This window comes from Alosa pseudoharengus, unplaced genomic scaffold (genome assembly GCF_046254945.1).
Source record: "Alosa pseudoharengus isolate Yale_2024_CS ecotype anadromous, Long Island Sound unplaced genomic scaffold, YU_APseudo_1.1 YU_APseudo_1.1_scf_23, whole genome shotgun sequence".
Classification (NCBI taxonomy): Eukaryota; Metazoa; Chordata; class Actinopteri; order Clupeiformes; family Clupeidae; genus Alosa; species Alosa pseudoharengus.
The window spans coordinates 12834469-12857976 of record NW_027468685.1 but is presented as its reverse complement, the minus strand read 5'-3'; the positions used below and the strand labels follow the sequence as shown (position 1 = coordinate 12857976).

Genomic DNA, 23508 nt, shown 5'->3' with positions numbered 1-23508 from the left:
GGTGGGGGTGGGAGGTAATCACAACATGTCTGCTAAGCCTGCATGTTCTTTCAGTTTTTGCTGCCCTAATTCTGGTGGGACTGTCTCTGGGGTGACATTGATGAAGAATGGAAAGAGTGTGTATGCTGTGTCATTCTGCGTTTGTGTGTGTGTGTGTGTGTGTGTGTGTGTGTGTGTGTGTCTGCTCGTGTAAAAGTAGGCCTAAGTGTGTCATGTTACAGTTGACAGAAATAGTCGGTGACCAGCCAAGATATCATTGAGATAGTTCAGCCTACTGGCATTTCTTATTGATTAGGAAGTCTCTGAATTATTGACTAGCCTGTGGACACACATCTGCCATTTTAAGATGCTTGTGAGGGTGACGTCTGGACCAAACTGGTGTTGTAAGGATCTGCAGTAAAACTAGGCCAACATGGCGAGGCAGTGATCAATGGCATGTTTGCGAAACCTTGGTGATGCTATTTTCATAACCAACAGTCAGGGCAAAATGGTGATGGTGAAGTTCTGGAAGCGTCTGCTACTCTTTTAATCGTTTGAAAACCTTTCCGTTTTAGTCCTACAGGGATCATCAAAGATGCCGCATTACTTTATTTTTCTTTCAAAAAGAATACATTGGGAACAGCCATGCTCACCTATTTTGGGTTTGGTGTGCAGCAGACCTTCCTGTTGGTTTCAGTGTGATCCACCTATCAGCCTCTATCTGGCAAAGAGGCCTCCAGTTACAGGAAGGTATATCTGACTACACCTTGACTTGAGTTGGAGGGATCCAGTGATGGGATGCTTGTTAGTCACAGATAAAGGAGATGGCACACAGCCTAGACCTTAATCATAAATGTCTGCTCTTGTAAGAGCTTAAGTGTAAGGTTTTTAGGATTATTTGCCTTGCTCGCAGCATTTAAGTTTCCAAAGAGAATCTTCAGGAAACCTTAAGTAAAAACCTTTGATGGCTACCATAAGCCAATAAGCCAATATACAAGGATCCTGGAAAAACACTGTTACAACACTATAGAGCATGGAGTAGGTGACTGCAGATATCTCCGAATTTAGAATTAATCACAGATTTCACAAGCCCTGAGCGCCTGATCAACTGAGATCAATTCTCCAGAAAATTGATTGGTTTTACTCAGCAGAAAGCTGAAATGTTATCAGGAACAAACCCTGCTACGCTCACCTCCCTTCTAAAACAAGGGTACTTTACATCCAGGTCTGAATTTCAGTAACACAAGTATAACTGGAATTAACAGAATAAGCAGCAGTCACACCAGAAACAAATTCTAATGAAAACATCTGTGGAACACTAAGAACACCTCAAATGAGCACAGTCAAGCCGATTTGAGAATCATTTATTTCCATGTATAGAGTAAATAGTGTTGAAACTCTTAAATAAAGTTTGAATACAAACAGGACCTTTGCATTTTAAATAGTAGATAACACTTACATGCCTCCAATCCAGTGACAATGAAAAGCTTTCTTAAAAAGTTTTTTTTTTGTCATTTATTTTCATATTTTCCCTTGTAAGAAATAATTCAAGTATAAAAATTCCCAACATATGTAAAATAGCCCGTCTGAGGAGTATTAAAAGCAACAGAAGCAACAGCTATTCAGTCTTGACAACGACTATACATTCTAATGTATGTTGAGCAGCACTTTGGGCTGTTTCTCCTTGGATGTCATTTTCAACAGTTCTAGAAAACGAAAGAGGCTAAAAAGGGACTATCTGCCCTGTAACAGGGCCAGCATTTTAAATAAAGTTTCGTACAAACGGCATTAAACTAGCCAATATTTAATGTCATAATGTCATGTTCTAAAATGCAAAATGCACAAAAACTAGAATTGTACAGTGCACATACAGAATTCCATCTTAAATAAATTCTACATCAATATTTTGGTTCAGTATGTTAATCATAATAATAGTAATAATAAAAGTAATAATGATAATAATAATAATAATACAACTAAATCTACTGAATAACTTATATGCCATGAGATGAACACATGATAGTGATACAGTACCGCCACAAAGCCTTCATCTTTCAGGCGCAACACAGTCACCTCTCTGAATAAATATCTTAAATAGTCAATCTCTGCTCTCTTAAATAGCATTATGAAAGTAAGGCACAGGGGGTACCCTTTTACATTTGCAGGTGAATCCTTTAAAACTAGAGTGCTGCTTTGTAATACAAAAATATGGTGTTAGTTCTTCTGAGAATGTAGCTGTTCTTTGTTTTGCTTTGTTGTCTTTCTGCTTGTCAAAAAATCCATCCTCGCTTACGGAGGACTGATGCTGGTGGCTGGCTCTTCTGCTGGATGAGGAAACCACAGAGGTGATGTTGGTGGTGGATGTTTTTGGGGTGCTCCACAGTCGACGGAGGTGTGAATTGGACAGGATGGGCCAATGGTTGGTACACGTGTCTAGGACAAGGAGAGGTTACCGGGCCGTCACCCATTGTGCACCTCATGTGGTCTCTCTCTCAGTCTCTCTCTCTCTCGCTTTCTCTCGCTTTCTCTCTTTGTCTGTCCCTACAGCACACTGAAGTCCCACACAGAGGAGGTTCGGCCGCTGGATGGGACGTTGGGAGGTGGTCGGGGGTGGGGTGAGCTTGGCCAGGGGCTGGGAGGGGGGTGAGGAGTCCTCCAATCCCGCTGTGGGTCTGGAAGTGCTGACGAGGGTGGTGGGGGTGTGGGGCGCAGAGAGGGATTAAAATGTGACAGCTCAACAAACGAGCACAAGTGATGCGTTCTTTCCAGAGCAGTCGGCCTGTGTGTCACTGCCTGTCCCCTGCAGCTGTTGCCCAGCACACACAGACACACACACACAGATAGACACACACACACACACGAACCCCCGGTGCGAGAGAGGGACTGCACCACCATGCTACCTGTCCTCCATGTCCATATTCTGTCTGTGTGTGTGTGTGTGTGTATGTATGTATGTGTATATGTGTGTGTTATGTGATAAATCATTCTTCTCATTCACACGTTCTCATTGCTCAACACTGATTTGATGGAGCTAACTAAGAACCTTCAGTGAATCAGCATTTCCTACAGTTGCATGTTGTTTTGTTAATCTTTCTGTGGAGTGCATTTATGAATGTGTGTGAGTGTGTATGTGTGTATTTGTTTTGCATAGGTCAAGAGGTCAAAATGAAAGTCAGAGAAAAAAGGGACATTCAGCATTTGAAAGATGAAAGGTAGTTTTGAACATGTGACATGAGCTACAACTGTGTTCCTAATGCTCGCTCTCTCTCTCTCTCTCTCTCTCTCTCTCTCTCCCCATTTCTCCACAGTTATTCCTACAATTCCCTGATCGGCAGAGGTCTCTAATCACTGTAAGATGCTCCGTTTTTCCCTGATAAATCAGAAAATAATAGTAATAGTAATAATAATAATGATAATAATAATAATATACTTCAATGCACTTAAGTAGACAGAACACAAAGGAGCCCTTTCAAAGGATAATAAATAAGGAGTTAGCGGGCTTCTGAACCACAATGCCGCAGAAGTCACTTCACGAAATGACCTCGGACTTAAAACCTGCCCCCTACGTTAATGACATCTAAGGGGCCTAAGGCCTCATCAACAGCTACAGTATACCACAGTGATTAGTCTTTGCTCTTCTTTAAGCAATAAATACTCTACTTTAATAATTATACCGTATGTCAAACAACAAAAATTGTAATAATAATAATAACAATAATGATAATGGTAAAAAGCTAACTCTCCTTCCATACTCTTCCTTGTGATTTTTTTGTCTCAATTTTATCTTTGTTTTGTTCTTTTTTTCTTCCTTTGTTCACTTGTTTGTCGTTTTTTTGGTTTGGGAAAAAACACAGCAAGTTGGAAAGCTACGGAGTTCCCACCTCACCAGTCCACCTGTGCCAAATCACCACCCTCCCTTTCTCCTGCTGACAGCACATTCATCCAGCCAGCGTCCACTCCCTTGCTTTCTCTTCCTCGTCCATAGCCAATCAGCAGCGAGCAGCTGGGGTGGGTGTGGGCAGCACCTCCCCACCCCCCTGGTGTCTGACTGCCGGTTGGCTGTTATTGCATGCGGTCAGCCTGCAGCTGCTGGGGTTGGTACTGGCCGAAGGCGGCAGCGGCGGCAGCAGCCGACCCGGGCGTGGCGGTCGCCAGGGGCTGCTGCACTGCGTATCCGTATCCGGCGGTGGCGACGTAGCCGGTGGCGGCCGGAGAGGCGGCGTAGGGGTACTGCTCATAGGCGGCGGCGGCCGCGGCGGCACTGGCGGCGGCGCTGTACTGGGCGTAGGCGCCCGTGTAGTCGATGTAGGGCGAGGAGGCGGACGCGGCCGAGGCAGCGCTGGGCTGCACGTGAGGGATCACCACGCTGGGCTGCATGAAGGCCTGTGGGTACACGTAGTGTGCCGGGATCCTGCGAGACACACACACAACAGGGCTGATGTCAGTGACATCAGGAGCAGTGACATCATGACACAAACACACACAAACACACACACACACACACAAACACCATACCATACTGCCACAGAGCGAAAACACACTGCCAACACCAAGCAACCCCCACCCAGCCCAGTGAACACACACACACACACACACATACACACACACACACACAGACAGAAACATCTACAAATACACAATTCACCAACTAGGACAGACCCCTTTGGAGTCTTTTACAGTTAATAGGGTTGCCAGAACAGGGGTCACTGATGACCTCAGAGAGGCACTGAACAGTATGGTCATCGGTCACTGTGGGTTGGCTTAAAAAAATAGTCAGTTTTTGAAAAAGGAACTCTCAATAAATCAATATAGCCATGTGAGGAGAAAAGTGGAAAAAACAACATGGCAACTATATGCATCCACAACTGTCCAAACTGGAGGTGTGAGGATTCAGAACAAATTGGTGTGTGTGTGGGGGGGGGGGGGCACATGACCATTGATTGGGTGTTGATGTCACTGCACTTGGCTCAGATAGGGAGAGAGAGAAGGGAGAGAAAGAAGGGGAGAGAGAGAGAGAGGGTGAGAGAGAGAGAGAGAGAGAGAGAGAGAGAGAGAGAGAGAAATGAGGGGTGCTTTGTGAAAGTGTCCCTGCCACTTTGACAGCTGGACGGTTTTCAAAAAAGCCTCTGCTGGCTGTTTCCCCTCCGCGGTTGGACAATGAGCTGGGTTACACACACACACACGCTCACAGTCAGACACACACAGGGCTGTTTTGATTAAATAAGCGAGCAAGAACAATGAGCACATTCTGTGTTTCACTGCTCTCATTTTCTAGCCTACACTCCTTTTCTGGTCTGTCTCTGCAACCTGGCGAGTTGGACCAGTCCTTCTTTTGAAAGTTTGGAATCGACCCTGAAGGAGGCAAAGGGTGTGCGGCTCATTTACTGAAATTGATGACTCAGACAGACAATTTGATTGACAAATCGCTTGAGAGCAACAACCCATCATGGCAACCCTATGGGCAATTACATCACCGCCTTCTCTCATAATCTCACACACACACACACACACACACACACACACACACTAAAAAGCTCACAAGCTAAGGCTAGGTCATTTTAAAAAAAGATAGAAGAAAAAAAAAACGGACGAGGTAAAACACAAACTTCAAACCGAGGTGACGATGTCAGCACAAGCCACTAGTCAGGAGCACACCACAAACACCCACTCCAAATCCAAAACACATAAACAACAATACCCAAAGAGTAAGTTCTAAAATAAATACAATTATAAAGAAAGCATATATGTATCAAAATACTTCTATATAATGCTATCTGAATACAATACTTCTATCCCAAGTAATACATCCTTAGACTTATTGTAAAAGTGACAACACTTACATTCACACAGACACGTACTAACTCCGTGTCATTAGAAGATGAACACTTAAAAAGACAAAATGCACCCAAGACACAAAGTATAAGCATACAATCAGAACACACCAACCAACTCCACAAAACACAGAACACAAAACACAGCACAAAAACACACCGCAGAACTCGCATTCTCTGACAAACACTAACACACACACACTCAAACACTCTACAGATGCAGTCCAAGCAACTTCAACACACAAATCCTCAAACATATTACAAAGCTCTCCATCATCACCACACAAAACCCCAAGAACAAGTATGAATGACCATCCGTAGGCAAGCAAAAATACCAAAACAATTCAAGCAAGACTATTTACCTCCCTAGCCATACACAATTTAAATATGTTCTGTGGTCTTTTATCTTACTTTGTGATTCAAGAGGTTTTATGGAGCATATCTAACAAACTGAACTGCTTTTCCATGTAAGATTTTAGTCTAGTGTGCTCATTTAGTCGATTGAGCCTAACCCTTCAACGTACTACTATAACTATCCAAATATCCTGTATCCTTATCCAAGAATCCTGTATCCTTACAATATATAGAACAGTAATAGTGCAGGTATACTTAAGGAGTGAGCTAAGGAGAACCATATAGGGCATCTCTATGATGGGTACTTATGAAGCACATTGCCTTGAGTAGGACACTCAAGTTGGTAAGCATCCTCATTTGACTTAAAAAGATACAATCCATGTTTTTCCATTTAAACTACTTTTATACTTTAAATGGAGCCATGCCATACATGCCTCTTCAATTATTGCATAACATTCCCCGAGATGCATTTGTAAAGTCTGAAAAATGGCCTGGCTCATTTTTTTCATGTTGTTCTAGCATGCTCCAACATCTTTAGGCATCTTCCAGGTATATTTCTAGATTGCTGACCATAGACAGTAAAATAAGTGGACAGAGCCACTTCATAGGACTTGAATGGAGAAAAGTGAAGCCTTTTTAAACCAGTTTCCTTTTGGCCATTATTTGAAACACAGTAACTTGTCTGCAACTTGACAGTAACTCGTACGCATCCAGAAAATTGAGAACGTGAAGAGTGCTTCAAGTTCAAGCGCAGCTTTTGAATTGATGATTTTTTCTGAAAAGTGCCAATCCAAAAAAAAAACATCACTTGACTGTTTACTCTATAACTTTCCCATGGGCTCTCCCCCAGATTGTCTTCAAATGTCTTATTCAAACAATACGATTACTTCTCTCCTGAGCAACTGAAAGTCGCATGTTCATGACATCATTTTTAGCATAGGTTTAGAAAAACATTTATCACTGGGTTATAAAGTGAGATACAAGGCTATGGAGCCAGTCATACAATGTTGTATTTCTCAGGAAATAAAAAGTGGTTATATAAATGCTTAATATTAATTAGAGGTAAAGTTATTTGATGTCAAAGTGACACCAAAATGAATGGGGGTCCATTAGGTCCATTAAGTCCAACATCACATGTCGTTTCCAGGCCCAACAGCTCTTTGGTCCAAAAAAGTTTACTAGCTAGCCTGCCTGTTTTCACAACCTGTAAACCTTGTCACCATCATCTACATTTTAGTGAGGGTAGGAAAAAAATGGTTTGACTCTAACAGAGTAATTAGTGTAGCTGTGCAGCCAGATGATATAATCAAGGGTAACGTCCAGGCCTCTGTGAAAAATAGAATGTATTAGGTTGAGGCAGCGAGCGAGCAGTACAGTAGAATGACAATTTCCTTGTAGGCTACTTGGAATAGCGGGGAAAAAAATGTTTATTTTACCGTCTATAAAAAATACAAGCCGCTCTAGGCACAGTTGGACCCAGAAAAAGAATGATCAGCACATTATTGCATCACAACTTAACAACCGGATGGAATGCTAACACTAGGTGGTCATCTATTAGCTTCAGAGCCTCCCATAGGTGGTATGCTTTCCAAGCGTCTGCCTACCTTGTTACTAACAGGGGAGAAAGCATAATAAATGAGAGCATGCGTGATGTAGAAACAATACTCTTTTCTAATTCACCCGTGCTATTTGACCATTTCCTTTCTATGGCCATTACAGACAGGGAAGGGAACAATCAAATTTGAAAAGCCCTGTAAGCCCCCTAGTCACATTGACGTCTTAAGCAAACAAGAAAAAATGGTTTCCTGCGGCATGACCCCTTAAAGTACAAGATTTTGGCCCCATTTCAAATAGAGGTTATAATGGTGCATGTTTATCCTTTCTAGGCTATAGTTTTGGTCCAAAGACATACTCATACTCTATGGTGATAGTAGCTCATTTCTGCTGCCTCACCCTAGCTACAAGAGGGGGATTCTGGGATAGCACAGCTGGCCCTGGGACTTTGACTGGCGGCACCAACTGGGCTCCGGCTATTTTCTGCCCTTTCTGTCATCTCCCGCAGCCCAGGCTAAAGTCCGGGCTGTGCCGTCCCTTGTCCCATTCAGGACACTTCTCTGAATGCCACATGTAAAAACACACTTACCAACTTGGGCTCTCTTTTACTATTTTTATACATGTTTACGTGGGTCTAACTCTATCTTTGTCTGATCCATCTGTCTCCATCTCTGATGTAACATTTTGAAAGTTTGCACGGCTAGACATCATGCTTTTAACGGCCTCCTAGTATCCACAGATCAAAGGACAAACAGTGAGCTCAATGGCAAAGACAACTGTTTTCTTCTGATCTAATCTGGATTTACAACGTTCATTTTCTTTCATTATAGCCGATATCTACACATTGTGTGATACATCACATGCTCTAGCTGCACTGAAAACTACCAATAAAATATCTTAGAGCCGGAGAGAAACAGAGACGATGACTGAACAATACCAGACAATGCGGGGGAGAGAGAGAGACAAGAGACCACACCTGTTGTTGCTTTTGACCGAAACAGACCGATGCACAACATCAGGTCTGAGAGGGTCAGAGACTCTTCTTTTCAGCTGAGTCACCTATCGTCACCTCCGCCATATAGTATACCCGAGTCAGCTCCTGAAAGGTTTTACCTGAGGTCAGCAACCACACACAGCAGAGCAATCACAGGCAGGCTGTGTTAATGTTAGTCTTTGGACTCACAGCAGGTTGTGGTAGCAAGCCTGGATGTCAATGCAGGAGCGGTCCTTGACAAGGCCCCCAGGCCGCATGTAGGATACAACCTGTTTTTAAAGGGCATCTCAGCGCTACATATCTGAGCCTAACCCCCACCCCTCCACCCACCGCCATCCGGCATAACCCCAGAGAGGGAGGGAGGGAGAGGGAAGGGAAAGACAGAGGGAGAGAGAGGAGAGAGTGGGCTTCATGCAACTGCAGTGTCAGCAGTGCCGCCTTTGTGCCACACAATGGGCCAACTTGTTTTCCTTAACGCGGCAGAGCCATGTGACACAAAGCTTGTTCAGGGGCTGTGGCATCCAGACATTTGTTTGTGTCACAGCGTTGAGATAGAGAGACCTCGCTGTGCGGCACACAGACCCACACACGCACGCACACACACACGTGCAACCCCCCCTCTATATTCCACGTCTAGGGTCCCTTAACTTTTTCCCAAGTTGGACCTCTTCCCTTAACTTTAGATATTTCTGTTGAGTTTTTTATAAGTCAAGGTCATTATTAAAATGCCCTGTAACGCTGTCATTAATGTAAAGTCTTCAATGCACCATGGTCTACAAATACTATATAGTATGATTCTGTCGCTGTGCTGTTTTAGGTCCTATGTCTGAGATCCAGTAGCTGAAATGACAAGATAAGGAAGACAGGATGGTGGACAACATGACTGACAGAGAAACAGTGAGAGAGAGAGGTAGGGAAAGGGAGTAAGGCAGGCAGAGGAAGGAGATTGCCATGACACATATAGCAACTCAGTGGGTTATTACAGAGGTCCCTCCATCGGAGAGATTCTGACATAAAACAGCACAAGGGGGTCGCATGCAAGGGGATGGTTGTTGAAATGTTTTGTTGGGAAGGGGGAGACTCAACAAAGTCACACAAAAAAGGTTTTACTCACTCCAACAAGACATCAGAAAGAAAAAAAAACACAAATAAAACGTATTGTTAAATGAAAAGAGAATGAGAAAGTAACACAAGCTACAGCACAAAAGCACAAACTGGAATCCCACTTTGCGCCCACTCGGCAAAGTGAAAACTTCCTCCAAACAGTGAAAAAGAACACCAAAACTCCATATCTTTTTTTCCCCCAAAGCACACAGTTTAGCTATCAACACCACTTCATAACGGTAAAAAAGGCACACACACAGCTCTAGAAACTAAACAAAACAAATCAAAACCAAAAATAAAAACTCCAACATACATGCATCTGTAATCACCATTTGAGCTTGTTTGTGTGTGTTTGACTCTACAGGTAACAATGATCTGTGCAATTCTATTCCTCAAAGCACCAGTAATCTTAACCGATATCGAGCCTGTCGGACCAGAGAAAAATAGATAACATTTGGTCAGGCAGCAAGGTCCAGCATTAGAAATACATAAAATACATGAACAACAAACATTACACACACACACACACTTCAAATCTCACTCGTTCCAATTATTGATGGCATAAATGTGTTATGAGTAGCATGTTTGATTCCTCTGCTTAGTGTAACCATACCAACCATTGAAAATAAAGACTAAAGTAGTATGACTGAATGAGGATACACTATGAGAATCCATTATGGACAGTACGTGTTTATGTGCATGTAGGTCTGCATGTGTAATTGTTTAACTGTGAGGACCATCAGATTGGTTTTACGTTGGTTCTATCCATCCACTCATGTGTCAGACAACCCATTCAGTCTACACACATCCTCACACTTACCCATAAGGCCTCTGGATGAAAGCAGGATGGATCTGGGGCACGCCAAAGGTGAAGCCTGTGCACAGAGAGAACCCAAACCCAAGCCTGAGTTAGTCTGCTTGGTTCTCAAGGACATCAGCTTGTGCAAGTAACCAGAAACCTGTACATGGTTAGTTGGCTCTAAAGAAAAGCTCTCCTAAATAAAATATAAAGCCATTAATCCAATTGCCATAAAGTTCACCCTTCAATGTCCAAAATCATGTGAAGGGTTTATTTAATTAATCACAACAAGTAAACCATATACACAACAAAAGAGCCTCCTGAAGATGAAATGGTGGTGATTTAGGGGTAGTCCATCAAAACATGGTCCACCATTGGTCCTTGCATCACACTCTTACCTGGCTGCATCACCCGTGGCTTAGCCCCCAGGTATGCCAAATTAACGTTGGCCTTCCTGCCATCAATGATGGGGTTTGGATCCTTGCATGCTCGGTCGGCAGCCGAGCGATCAGCCATCGTCACCTAGGCAACGGACGAGGCATAGCAGAAAAACATGTAAGAGGGTGTTTTGCATGTTTGTGTTTCTTTCAAGGGCATGCAGGACGAATAAAGGCAAAATTGTCTCAAAGGAACTAATCTATCAATTAACATTTTCCAGAAAGTGAAAGTGCCTATGATGTTTGTCATAGTTTGGATATGCAGACTAAAATATAAAGTCCCTTGACACAACTTTAAAAAGAAACACTCCATCTGTGAGTGACCAGGGATAAACTTTACTCTGAGTTCTTCTTTTTGCAGTTATTCAAATGAACAGAGGAAGTTTGGCTAATTTGCCATAAGGTTGTAACCACAAGTAGCCTGATAATCTAGCCTTTTCACCCTGATAAGGACAACACTGTTGCCAAACGTTTAGCAAGTTTGAGGCGCTGCTTAAGATAAACAAAGCAAAAATACCATTATGAAATAGTAGAGAGCATGTGGCTTACTTCATTGTGATGTGGTTTATTGCCCCTGTTTACAACCCATGGATGTGACCCATAGTCACATATAAGCCAAGTGATATAAAAATGTCTTCTAAACTGTCAGATAAATGTAAGTCTATACACAAACGTTTATAGTCCACTGTGAGGTGATGCCTCGAATGAAGCCATCGTTCAACTCATGCCTATTCCTGGGTTAACTGACTTTACAGACCTCTGAAGTGGAAGCTATTTCGACAGCAGTCTGTCAACAACCATTGCTGCCTATTAACCAACAAGCTTCTTTTCAACGCGGTCAGTCTGCGGTCATTCTAGACAGCTGTGCTAACACAACATCACCTTGACTTTTTTTTCCTGAGTCACTACTGGTTTGAGAGTAAATGTATTGGCATTAAAAAGTAGCCTATGGTTCCTGATCTTGCCAAAGCACCACGTGGTCCTGTTTCCACTAAATGGTGACCCAACTTGTGTCATCATGGCACAAGGAATCCAATTTTAATACTGATGGAATCGGAATTCTTCAGAAGAAATGCCTCTAATAGGGAACCCGTTTTTTACAATGATTTGGCTTAACGGGGAGAGCTCTTTCATTTGATGAGCCAACAGGGTAAACTGACTGGAGAAAAGCAGATAAGTTGTCTGTGGTTTGTGTTGCAATTCTTGATAATTTTATGAGGTAACTTGACTCGACGCGTCTGACAAAACTCGTAGTCAACCACAAAACAAGGGTATGAAGCATTAACGGGGACATGTGATTATGCTGCCCTTTAAACTGTTGCAATAAGTTAGCTGCGGGGCTGGAGAAAGCTGCTATTTCGGAACAGGGAAGCAAGGATGAAAAATGTTTACTTACAAATCCATAACCTCTAGACTTGCCAGTCTGTCTGTCGGTAATCACAACAGCCTCCTCAATTTCCCCGAACACCTCGAAATATTTCCTCAGGCTAGAGTCAGTGGTGTGATATGGCAAACCTCCCACAAAAATCTTGGTATAAGTCGTGTCCTTCTGCGTAGTGTGCATCCTCTCGAGTCTTATTAGTGCAAAAAAAAAACAATTTAGAAATAAATCAGTTGTAGAGAGGTTTTTGAGCTGATTATGCTATCACTATCGATAAAACAAACGTGATATGAATTAACGCAAACTCCTAAAAACAAGTTGATGAAGACAATGACACGATACCAAAAATATCAAGGTAGAGGTAGATTGTTTTATCGTCACTTGGATGAAATATGGAGCGGATTGTCTTCAAAGATCATCAGGTGGGTTCAACTCTTCTTCGGGACTGTCGTGACTACCAAAAAGAGCTTGTGATCCATTCCTAAAAGCGAATCATGTAAGTCCGCCCACTTCTGCCGGCGAGGGCGGGTGGCTCCGCCCAACGCGCGACACGCGCACAGACAGCAAGCGCATGGAAGCGCTTGCTGTCAATCGGCTCAGTCAAAATATTGGTTATTGACACTTTTTCTCAAAAAACTTTCACCTTTTAACAAAATATGTTTTTTTGGAACGGAAAATAAATATTTCGTGGAACGACATAAATCACAAAGTCCTTGATCCACTGAGAACATCCTTCAATTGCAGCAGGCTAGTCCATCAGGCTATAGCCTACTATTTTGTCAAAGCCATATCAGTGTCGAGTTCATTATATTCACATCTGGTGATTTAAAGTAGGCTATAATGCGTGTTGCTGATCTAAAGCCGTTATCTAGATTCCTCTTGGGATATTTCAACAGGTGGTTAGGCAGCGTGAGCAGCAATCCGATGACCGCGCCTGAAACAGGTGCAAGCGCAAAGCCTCTGATGTATGCTATACCTACCTAGGCAGGCTACACCAGATAGTATTACAGAACATAATACAACATATGTTTGAGGATGTTTCTTTTCTTTTGTCTTTTTGCTTTAAGATCATTCTGAAAGACGGCAGACATTTGGTTTTCATGACAAATCCGCTTGGCCTGTTGTGGGTTTTGGTCTTTATTTTGGTGTTAATGTTTGATTTCTAGGATAGCCTAGGTCTAGAATCCCTAACACAATATTGTAGTTTGATTGCAGTCCTTCCAGAGATGTCACCTGAGTTAAATAATTAAACAAATGGATCAACTTTAGACCGATCAATTATCTTCCCTAATCATTGATTATTGTTTTTAACCCACTAATTTTCTTATATGTTTTATCTTAGGCCTACTTGGAAAACTTTGCGTCATAGCAATATTTTGCCTTTTTATATGGTTCACAATAGCTGCCATTCTCCTTGTGTTCTCGCAATTAAGCCAAAGGAACATGATACGCAATCTGGTGAATTATTGATAAAGCTCATTACGCTAGGTAGGTCTATAGGCCTATCTGTCTCGGGTTTGGTAACAGGAGTCATTGCTGGCGTGCACACCACAACTGAATCATCTGCGTCATTCTTTCTGAAGAGAGATAGAAGTATACAAACAGACCGTAAAGTTAAGGGGCAGCAGCGTCTTCTATAAACACCGTTAGTTGCATTAACGAGCGGGTCCCCTGCAGACATTCATATTAGAAGCCACGCACCCGTTGAGCTTGGGGCAAAGTCGTCACGCAGGAAATCGTGTCAGATTGCCATAGAGAACAATGTAGGGGCTATCACATTGCTGGGACCTCATCCCAGCTGTTTAACCCGCGGTTCACCAACTTCTCTATGCTTCTCAGAGCTGTTGTCCTATCAATGACATGGCCTTAACGATTCATACAGCTTCGTCTAAAATGGGGTTTGGATAAATAGGCCTAACTGGTGTGTGTTGTGAAATATACATGAGAGAAATAAAATGACAAAGGAGCAAACTTAAAGTTTTATAGACCCAATGGATGATGCTCTCAGGCAATGAATGCAACTAACCCTGCAGTAAATTACATGAGAAACGTGTGTCAGAGGTTTGTCTCACATAGGATTGATTATTATTATGGTAAATTAAAATCACACAAAAGTAGTCTTCGACCAAAGAGGTGAGCTATGGAAAACAAGCCACATGCTGTGTGTTTTGTACTGATAACATAAATCTGCACTGCAGAGGGCAATCAAATATTCAGTATGTTGTGTTATGGAAGACACATACAGATAAGTCTAGTCTCATACTGGCTCCTCCTGCACCTATAGGCACCAAAACACCTTGTAGGATGCACACACACACACACACACACACACACAGACACAAAACACACACACACACGTACACACACACACAAACACACACACACGTACACACACACACACACACACACACAAACAAATACACACACACACAAACACACACATGCACACACACACAAACACACACACACGTACACACACAAAGGTACACACACGTACAGACACACGTACACACACACACACACAAACACACAAACACACACACATACACACAAATACACACACACACACACATACACACACACACACACACGTACACACACAAAGGTACATAGCAAAGGTACTTTCAGAACACCTGCTGGTTAAAGTCTCCCCTGAAATCAGAATCAACACAGAGATGGCATCCGTACTCAAGGAATAAAGAGAAAAGTTTAAAACAATAAATGAAAAAGCAAACATAACCACCTCTGAAAAACCAAATAAGGCTGTGTGTCACTTGTGACTTTACATTTGAGTTGAGATTCCTTATTACCAGAACAGCACAGGAAGAACTGTTTGCGGACGTAGTGTTGAGGCAGTATACTGTGGCTTTTAATGAGCAGCTGTATTGTTATGGAACATTTATAGGTATAGAGATGCTAGTGTACTGTACCGTACCAGCTGCAAACATGACTGTCATCAGCCTGGACTATGCCTTATTTGCCCCCCCATTCTCTCCATTTTGCCCCATGTCCTTCAAATGGACTTAATACCATGCTGACATTCTGAGAGCTTTGGGAGAGTGGGCAGACGGAGAGACACACGCACATGCACACGGAGGAATGTTTTTTTAAGACCAGCACATGTGGGAAACGCAGCATCAAGGGCTCAGAGAGGCAGACAAATGACTGACAGCTGCGCGCACGTACAAACACACACACAGACAGACAGATAGACAGACACACAGACACACACACACACACACACTCTCTCTCTCTTCATCGTTCTCCAAATTCTTCTTATCATGCACACTCACAAACACATTCTGTTTAGTCACAGGAGTACATGTGACCATACAAATACACAGACCATATGTCTTTAATCTTATCTTTATACTCTTTATACTATTGGGTGTCATAGTGACCTGCACACATAAAATATGTTTGTATTCAGGCACACACAAACTGTTGGCTCTCAGACACAGGAAACTTCCAGAAACTCAATAGTGATTGCACATAGTACAGAATAATTCCAACAGCTAACACATAAATAAAGGTGTACAATGACACACAAATAAACACACAGACACCCAGAGTTAACACACATTACAGAATGACTTTTTAATGAGACCTACTTTTTAGTCACCTTCTAAAGTAATTATAGTGATCGTCTTACAAGCAATGATCACAGCAAAGACCACTATGCATCACCTGTCAGCCCTGTCAACAGAGAATAGCACTGTCAACTTCCCAAATCAACACACACTGCACACACTCCACCTAGTGGGCAAATTTGGCATTATGGTAGTAATTCAGAGGTGGAATTCTCACACTAAAATTAAAATACCATCACCATACCATGTTTCCTGATATTTGCATTCTTCAATAAGAAATTATGTTATTGGCATTTTTAAGATAAATCTTTTGGTTTGATTTATTACAGTTAGCCCGGACTCTCCCAACATAACAGTTGTTATGTAAAAAAACAACACAAAACTCTAACAATACAAATCTACAAATATAGCTTGTCTTTCTTCCACTTCACAAATACGCACAGCGTATGTGCAAAGGTTTGTAGCAAAGAGGGATTCAAAGAATCTAAAATCTTTCTATTATCCAACCATGTCTTCACACCTGTATAGGCCTACTATTTGTTTTTAAATATAGTTAAAATATATATATATATGATTTATATTATTGATCATTGAGTCATTGATGTTTAATTAAAAGGCACCAACCAAGAAAAATGTAATGCTTCTATCTCTCCCATACAATATCCTCAAATTATCTACCTACCGGTCAAAAGTTTGGGGTCACTTAGAAATTTCCATTTCACTCCATTATAGACAGAATACCAGCTGAGGTCAGTTGCATTGTTTTTTTTTTTTAATCAGGGCAGCAGTTTTCAGATTACATTATGTGCTTACATAATTGCAAAAGTGTTCTCCAATGTTTTCTCAGTTAGCCTTTTAAAATTATATCAGATTAGTAAACAGAATGTTCCTTTGGAACATTGGATGAATGGTTGCTGATAACAGCCGAGAACCCTTTTGCAATTATGTAAGCACATAATGTAATCTGAAAACTGCTGCCCTGATTTAAAAAAAAACAATGCAACTGATCTCAGCTGGTATTCTGTCTATAATGGAGTGGAATGGACATTTCTAAGTGACCCCAAACTTTTGACCAGTAGTGTGCATAATAAACCCACTTCTTTATTTTCAGTTAAAATATCTCTTCTATGTCTTCAACTTGCTGAAAAGTGGAGTCATTCTCCATGTTCAACGAGTCTGTCAAGGGCGCATCTCCTCTTCCGCCATCTTTGTCTCCCACTATCACCCCATCTCTTCCTCTCTCCTCTTTCTCCTCTCCCCCGCTCTCTAACCTGCCCTCCAGCGGACTGATAGGGTTCTGGTGGTCCGGGGTCTTGGGTGGACTGTGCCGGGTACTGGGAGCATCTAACTGAAGCTCCTCCACCACAGTCTGGTCGGCCTCCAGCTGAGAAGCAGCCTGGCGGTGCCGAGCTGACTTAGTCCTGAGCCGCACCTTCAGCTCATCCTCTTTGGTCTGTGGAGAGATGAAAGATAGAGGAGTGATGTGGAGAGATGAAAGAAAGAGTGAGAGAGAGAGAGAGAGAGAGAGAGAGAGAAAGAGAAAGAAAAATTGGAGTTAGGAGGTAGAGAGGTGGAAAGGAAGATGGAAAGAAGGGAGCTTAGGCATGTGATGATACAGAGTTGAGAACAGTCAGTGAGCGGGGAGAGAAGAAAGAGAGACAGAGAGAGGATAAAGGTTGTAAGGGGAATAAAACATTGCAAAGTGTATGGAGAGATGAGGAGATATTCCAGTGATAAAAATTCAGGGGCGACAGACTAAAATTTTAAGTCTGTGACAGTTAGAACAAAATACAGTGGACACCTTGAGTGAAGTTATGGGTAACTTGATAGGCAATGTTATGATTAGTTACTGTGAAATAAGAGGCACCTCTGTATCATTTGCAAATAGTTTACCATGTTCCTTAATCTGGAAGTCAAAAGCACAAGGCTTTGAGTAGGGCCTACTTACAGTTTTTTCCAATTGCTAACACACTAAAATGACATTCAAAGCACAATAATTTAAACTGACACACAACAGAGCAAAACCTCTTCTCAAGTGATTTTCATTATACCCAACAGTGTGTAGTTGGTTAGGCAAAAATCTGGTAATATGAATGAAGTGTGGGCCATTTGGTGCAAATGTTTGATTTTGATAATGCTATATGTAGTTTTGGTTGCAGTGCTTCATTTTGCAGGATATATGAGGTATTTTGCAGTTTGGGTGTGTGGTTTTGTGAATAGTTTGCAAAATTGTGCAAGGTCTGGCCTGCGCAGCCTAGCAACCCACTACTTGCCCTATGACAACTCCTAATCCCTATGGACAATTAATTCCCTAGACTGGACTATTTGAACTTTCTGACACTAAATAGGATTCATGCATTATCATACTGGTTATGTAACCATCCTACCTCTTTGTAACATATACCTTCATTTATCATACAGACCTTACTGCCCTGTAACTGACCCTAGGCAGATGGGTCAGGCCCTTGAGTTGTGGATCTGCTCGAGGTTTTTCCTCACCCCTGTTACCCATGGGCTCTCTCTGAATGTTTAACACTCTATAAAGTACCATGAGACATGTGTAATGTTTTGGCGCTCTATAAGTGAAATTGAATTGAAATTGAAATGAAACATTCAGAAAGCTATTTCTACCATTTACAGTTTTTGTAGCATTCAGCAAATATCAGTACAATGAACTGGAAACAAAGTGGGGGCTGCCTGTTCCCCAAACATAACAAAGCAATGTATGGAATTTCTCAGAGAGCACTGAACAGATGGATGTCTGGTGTGTTTTGTTTGGTCATTGGTTCAAATATAATGTAAGTTGCTTTGAACAAACATTTCCCAAGAACTGAATCCCAAAGTTTCAGTCCCACAGCATGTGAACAGCTGGGTGGGACGTCCCTAATGACAACTATTCTTGGGTGTTTAATAGTTCTGTCTCCTTGAATGTCTTCTCACTCACGTAAACATTTTTATGTTGCTATAGTAGCATTGTTTCTGTGTGTGTGTGCGTGCACACGTTTGCACATGTAGGGTAGTCCTGACTCCATAAGGTCAAATGAGAGAGCTGTATTCCATTACCATATCCAATGTATTTATCAGGGCACACAGAGAGAACATATTTGAGAATATATGTTTCTGCTTATAATAGTTTCTATTTATATACCGTAGATGTATACATTAACAATTAAATTACAAACTTGTGTGTGTCAGCGATTTCAATAAGTAGATAGAATCTCTCTCTCTCACCTGCCGTCGCTCCTCTGCCTGTCTCATCTTCTCTTCAATGTCCTCCTTCGTGGCTGTCCCCTGCTCCTCTTTCCTGACCATCAGCTTCTCTAGCCGGGGCGGCGGCCTCCTCAGGGGCTTCTCTGCATCGTCCATCTGCCACAGGAAGGAAATGCATCACTTCCAGCCACTTCTGCCAGGCCACTTAGAAGGATGAAATCAACTGAATGATGAAACGGTGTGGACCGGAGAGCATAATATTCTTATTGTTTTATTTCTGTGTGTAAGAAGCAATACGAAGATTGACCTCTTTAATCTTATGTTGTGGTCCCTTTTAATGCATGCATTTTTAAAATGTGTTTGTTTTTTTGTTAACAATTGTGTGTTATCAATGGTGGGGACTTTGTTAGACCTCTGGTAGACAATGATAGGCTGTTTGTGTGTGTTGATGTCTGATGCTGTCAGCAATGTGTGTGTGTGTGTGTGTGTGTGCGTGCGTGCGTGGGTGGGTGCGTGCGTGCGTGCGTGCGTGTGCGTGTGCGTGTGCGTGTGCGTGTGCGTGTGCGTGCATGTGTGCGTGTGTGCGGGCGTGGGCGTGTGCGTGTGTGCGTGTGTGCGTGTGTGCGTGCGTGCTCACAATGATGCTGTAGGCCTCTCCGTTGCTGGCTGTGTGGGGCTGGGCTGGAATGATACCCTGATTCAGAAGCTGCTCCAGGATCTCACTGGACTCCTGTCTGGGTGAGGGGGTGTTGTTCTGTGCCTGGCCCAAGCTGCTGGCTAACACACACACACACACAAACATACATACACACACAGACATATGTATACACAAAGCATTGACAAATGTGCCTGGAAATCTGGGATGGTCAGTTATTTTCATGGAAAGTGCTTTTCCATGAAATCTACAAGCCAGATCTTTAGGTTCCCAAGTTCACAGTACATGGTCTGACTAACAACTTCTTTATAACCATTATTTCCGTGCTGTTTAGCCTACTGTAGCCCAGATTCATTTCACATCCATTAACACCACTCACCTCTGAGCGGGGGAAGCTGTCTAGGCACTGCCCCAGGTAAGATGATGCCCTCTGCCGCCTCCAGACCTAGTCCGCTGTCTGTGGTGTGTTTCGACACGGCCGAGTCCCCCCGGTCGCCCCCTTCTGTCCGCTGCACCTCCAGGAGGTCATGCTGTCAAGTGATTATATAGATTAACTTATTTGGTTAACCATTAGCCACATCTTAATTTGATAATATAGTCCACATTTCTGATGTTTATCACAGTCAGTAGCCTGACAGTCTAGATATATCAGCTGAAGATGCACTTCTGATTGATTAAAATGTAATGGGAAATAATGGAACAGCTTCTCATATAACAAAGGGCGACTGTTTTATGGGTCACACTGAAAAATGTATGAGAAAATCGTTCCTGTCGGACCGACCTTAGGCTACAGGACGGCATGGCATGCTCCTTTCAAGAAATAAACACCTAACACGCTCAAAGGAATTATTTCTAATTCTTGATTGTAAGACTCGGCAGTGGGTAGGCCTAACATGTTTACCACTTAATTGATCAGAGCACCTACCTCATTTTCGCTTGAAGGTTTGACAGGTTCAACAAGAGTAATGTTGGAGCTTGCACCGCATCCCATTGTGAGGATTACAATTAGAAGTCAGCACTGCACTTGGCGCTATTTTCCCCCCCGCAGCCTCGAAGCACATCGAGTAAAAGAAAGTGAACTTTTCATTACAGCTGCATTCCTTTACACGAGCCTGAACAGCGCCACTGACGTCGCCATGGACTCTTTGCGTTGCCAAGGATGGTTGCTACAATAAATCTGATCTGGTTTTTAAGTGACACCCAGTGGCCTGTTCGCGAGGGTCAGGGTGACCAACCAACCAAACAAACATATCATTAGGCATTGTTAAAGGTGACGGGAAAGGTGACGGCACCGTTAATTAAAAGGGCATCTAACAGTTAAGGAAGGCACGACCAAATTTTTCATTTTATTAAGCAGATACTTTTATCCACAGATAGGCTACTTTTATCCAACTTACAACAGTTATGACCCTCACAGAAGAACCAAAGGGACACAAAAACACAACACAAATTGCCCTATTCATGCAATCATTGGTGTTATCCATAGACTGTATATGGGTGGTTGACGTTTTAGGCCGAAAAAAAGTTTTTGAAAAAAAAATCAGATTTTAGGCATGGAAATCACTTAGTCCTGTTGTATTGACCCTTCCATTCCCAAAAATATGTATGGTCTTATACATTTTGTGTTGAAATTCATATTTATTTACTAATTAGTTGTGGTAGTAACTAAAATTGTCATATGGTGTGACATGAAAGTTATTGTTTGTAAAATTATAATGGGGTATTTTGTTTTTAATGTGAGCAATGTATTATAATCTTCTATCATTACTTCATCAAGATCTAGCATTTCCTTGTGCAAATTTATTACATTTTACAGTATATTTCTTCATCAATACACAGAGTAAGGCATATGTCCTCAATCTTTCAATAAACGTCATATTCATTTGGACATACCTTGATATAAAAGAAAGAAAATGCTTGTGACTTTTGCTGACCCTATTTTCTATCTGTTCCATTGAGATTTGTATGATTTAGACCCCAAAAGCCTTTTTATTTTCATAATTTCTTGATGTCACACCAAATGATATGGTGTCACGCCATATGATAAATAACACCACAAAACAATCTGTTAATAAAAAAATGTGTATTATATGTATTTCACAAGCAACAAAAGACAGTTTAAGACAGGTATATCATGTAAAGGTTCACTTTCAGAAATCACAACTATGCAAAACAGAATGCCACCAAATATTGTATAGCTCTTGGGTTCCCTGAGTTTTTCTCTTCTCAATGGTGGGCTTCAATCTGAATGTTTGTAGTTCCCCTTTGAGTTTATTCTCTTTATATCTGTCAAAAGACAAATTCAACAATTTATTCAGATAATTTAAAAAGTTTTCCTGCATTATAATCAGATTCAATTGTTGCAATTACTTATAGTGCTAAAGACAACATTAATATTAATATTACTGTTTTTTTTAACACCAGAATTTATTTTCTCAGACTACTATTGATATTTAGAATGTCAAATATGTATCTTTTGTATCCAAGGCTGTAGAGTGAGTGAGTGAGTGAGTGTGTGTGGGGGGGATTTCTGTGTTTTATGTGTGTGTGATTAGCAATACATGCAATAGTTGCACATCTTAAATAATAAATGTTAAATCATGTTAAATATGTCAAAATATATATTACACTTAATTATGAGTTAAACATATGTATGAAAAAACATTATTTATGCAGGAAAATGCAGTTTCTATCATACAGTGTGACAAATAAATCATATGGTGTGACTTGAAAACCCGGTCACACTATATAATATGGGGTCACACCATATGAGGTTTCATGTACTTAGCATGACTTGTAAGCAATGTGCTTTTATGCTAACATCCTAAAAACATGATAACCGCAATATGACAATATAGTTTTAAAGGTAATATTGACTGAAAAGTAATTTTATTTGGGCATTTTTGCGTAAAATGCGTCACACCAAAAGACAATGCAAAAAGGAACTGAAGCAGGAGTGCCGGATATACTTGATTTTTTTGAAAACATTGAGAGAGAAAACTCACCTTGCAACTTTCAGTGTCCTTCTGAGGTGTTGTTCTTCCTCCTGAAAGAAGGAGGACCCCTAGTCCCCAAAGGTCTCCAAACAATTGCCCGTTTAAAAAAAGGTAATATGGCGTCACACCATATGATATCCATTTCTGGGACAAAGTGTTTTAGTTAAGGGTGGCTTCACAATATTATGCCTGAACTTTTAGTCAAGCAGACACACACATAGGCATCTGGGTTACCAATATATGATTGAATAAACAGAAAATGAATTCATTTTCTTGTTTTTATTCAAAATCAAAATTTGTGAAATGTGACTGGGACAGTCACGCCATATGAGCTTTTTCTGGTTTGGCTGAAAATTGTGAAAAAATGGAAGATTAATCCCATGAATGCTCTGTATGTTCATATAAAACAGCATTTTCTGAACATTTTTTTATAATTTACCTATCTTTGACACATTGGACCAAAAAAAAAGCCATGTCATGTCAACCATAGTTCTAGGCTATATACCATAGACTGTATAGAGTATACCACCATATATACAGTATGGTGGCAATCCGATAAAGGACATCACTTAATTTGACCTTGTAAGAGGTCTGCCCTCCACAGGCAACACAAACTTCTCTCTT

The 23508-nt window shown here is 41.6% G+C and overlaps 2 protein-coding genes across 2 annotated transcripts; both read right to left on the bottom strand.

The window, feature by feature from the left end:
• Nucleotides 1–1175: 1175 nt before the first annotated feature.
• rbm24a (RNA binding motif protein 24a) lies at nucleotides 1176–12860 on the bottom strand. Its single transcript, XM_076301605.1, has 4 exons — nucleotides 12449–12860; nucleotides 11014–11137; nucleotides 10637–10691; nucleotides 1176–4390 (listed from the first exon to the last, which is right to left on the bottom strand). Exons 1-4 carry the CDS (start codon nucleotides 12614–12616, stop codon nucleotides 4042–4044), a joined length of 696 nt encoding a protein of 231 aa, XP_076157720.1. The 5' UTR covers nucleotides 12617–12860; the 3' UTR covers nucleotides 1176–4041.
• A 4162-nt stretch (nucleotides 12861–17022) lies between these two features.
• stmnd1 (stathmin domain containing 1) lies at nucleotides 17023–20879 on the bottom strand. The gene is made up of 5 exons (XM_076301836.1): nucleotides 20814–20879; nucleotides 20268–20418; nucleotides 19871–20010; nucleotides 19255–19389; nucleotides 17023–17476 (listed from the first exon to the last, which is right to left on the bottom strand). Exons 1-5 carry the CDS (start codon nucleotides 20877–20879, stop codon nucleotides 17135–17137), a joined length of 834 nt encoding a protein of 277 aa, XP_076157951.1. The 3' UTR covers nucleotides 17023–17134.
• Nucleotides 20880–23508: the final 2629 nt, after the last annotated feature.

What these genes read in the sequence shown, in the direction of transcription:
- rbm24a (XM_076301605.1), bottom strand. Translation starts at nt 12,616, where the DNA reads ATGCACACTACGCAGAAGGACACGACTTATACCAAGATTTTTGTGGGA. An exon ending in AGTCTAGAGGTTATGGATTT is followed by an intron (nt 11,138 to 12,448) that starts GTAAGTAAACAT and finishes TCCGTTGCCTAG; the next exon opens with GTGACGATGGCTGATCGCTC. An exon ending in GCCACGGGTGATGCAGCCAG is followed by an intron (nt 10,692 to 11,013) that starts GTAAGAGTGTGA and finishes CTCTGTGCACAG; the next exon opens with GCTTCACCTTTGGCGTGCCC.
- stmnd1 (XM_076301836.1), bottom strand. Translation starts at nt 20,879, where the DNA reads ATGGGATGCGGTGCAAGCTCCAACATTACTCTTGTTGAACCTGTCAAA. An exon ending in AACCTTCAAGCGAAAATGAG is followed by an intron (nt 20,419 to 20,813) that starts GTAGGTGCTCTG and finishes ATCACTTGACAG; the next exon opens with CATGACCTCCTGGAGGTGCA. An exon ending in GAGAGGCCTACAGCATCATT is followed by an intron (nt 19,390 to 19,870) that starts GTGAGCACGCAC and finishes TTCCTGTGGCAG; the next exon opens with ATGGACGATGCAGAGAAGCC.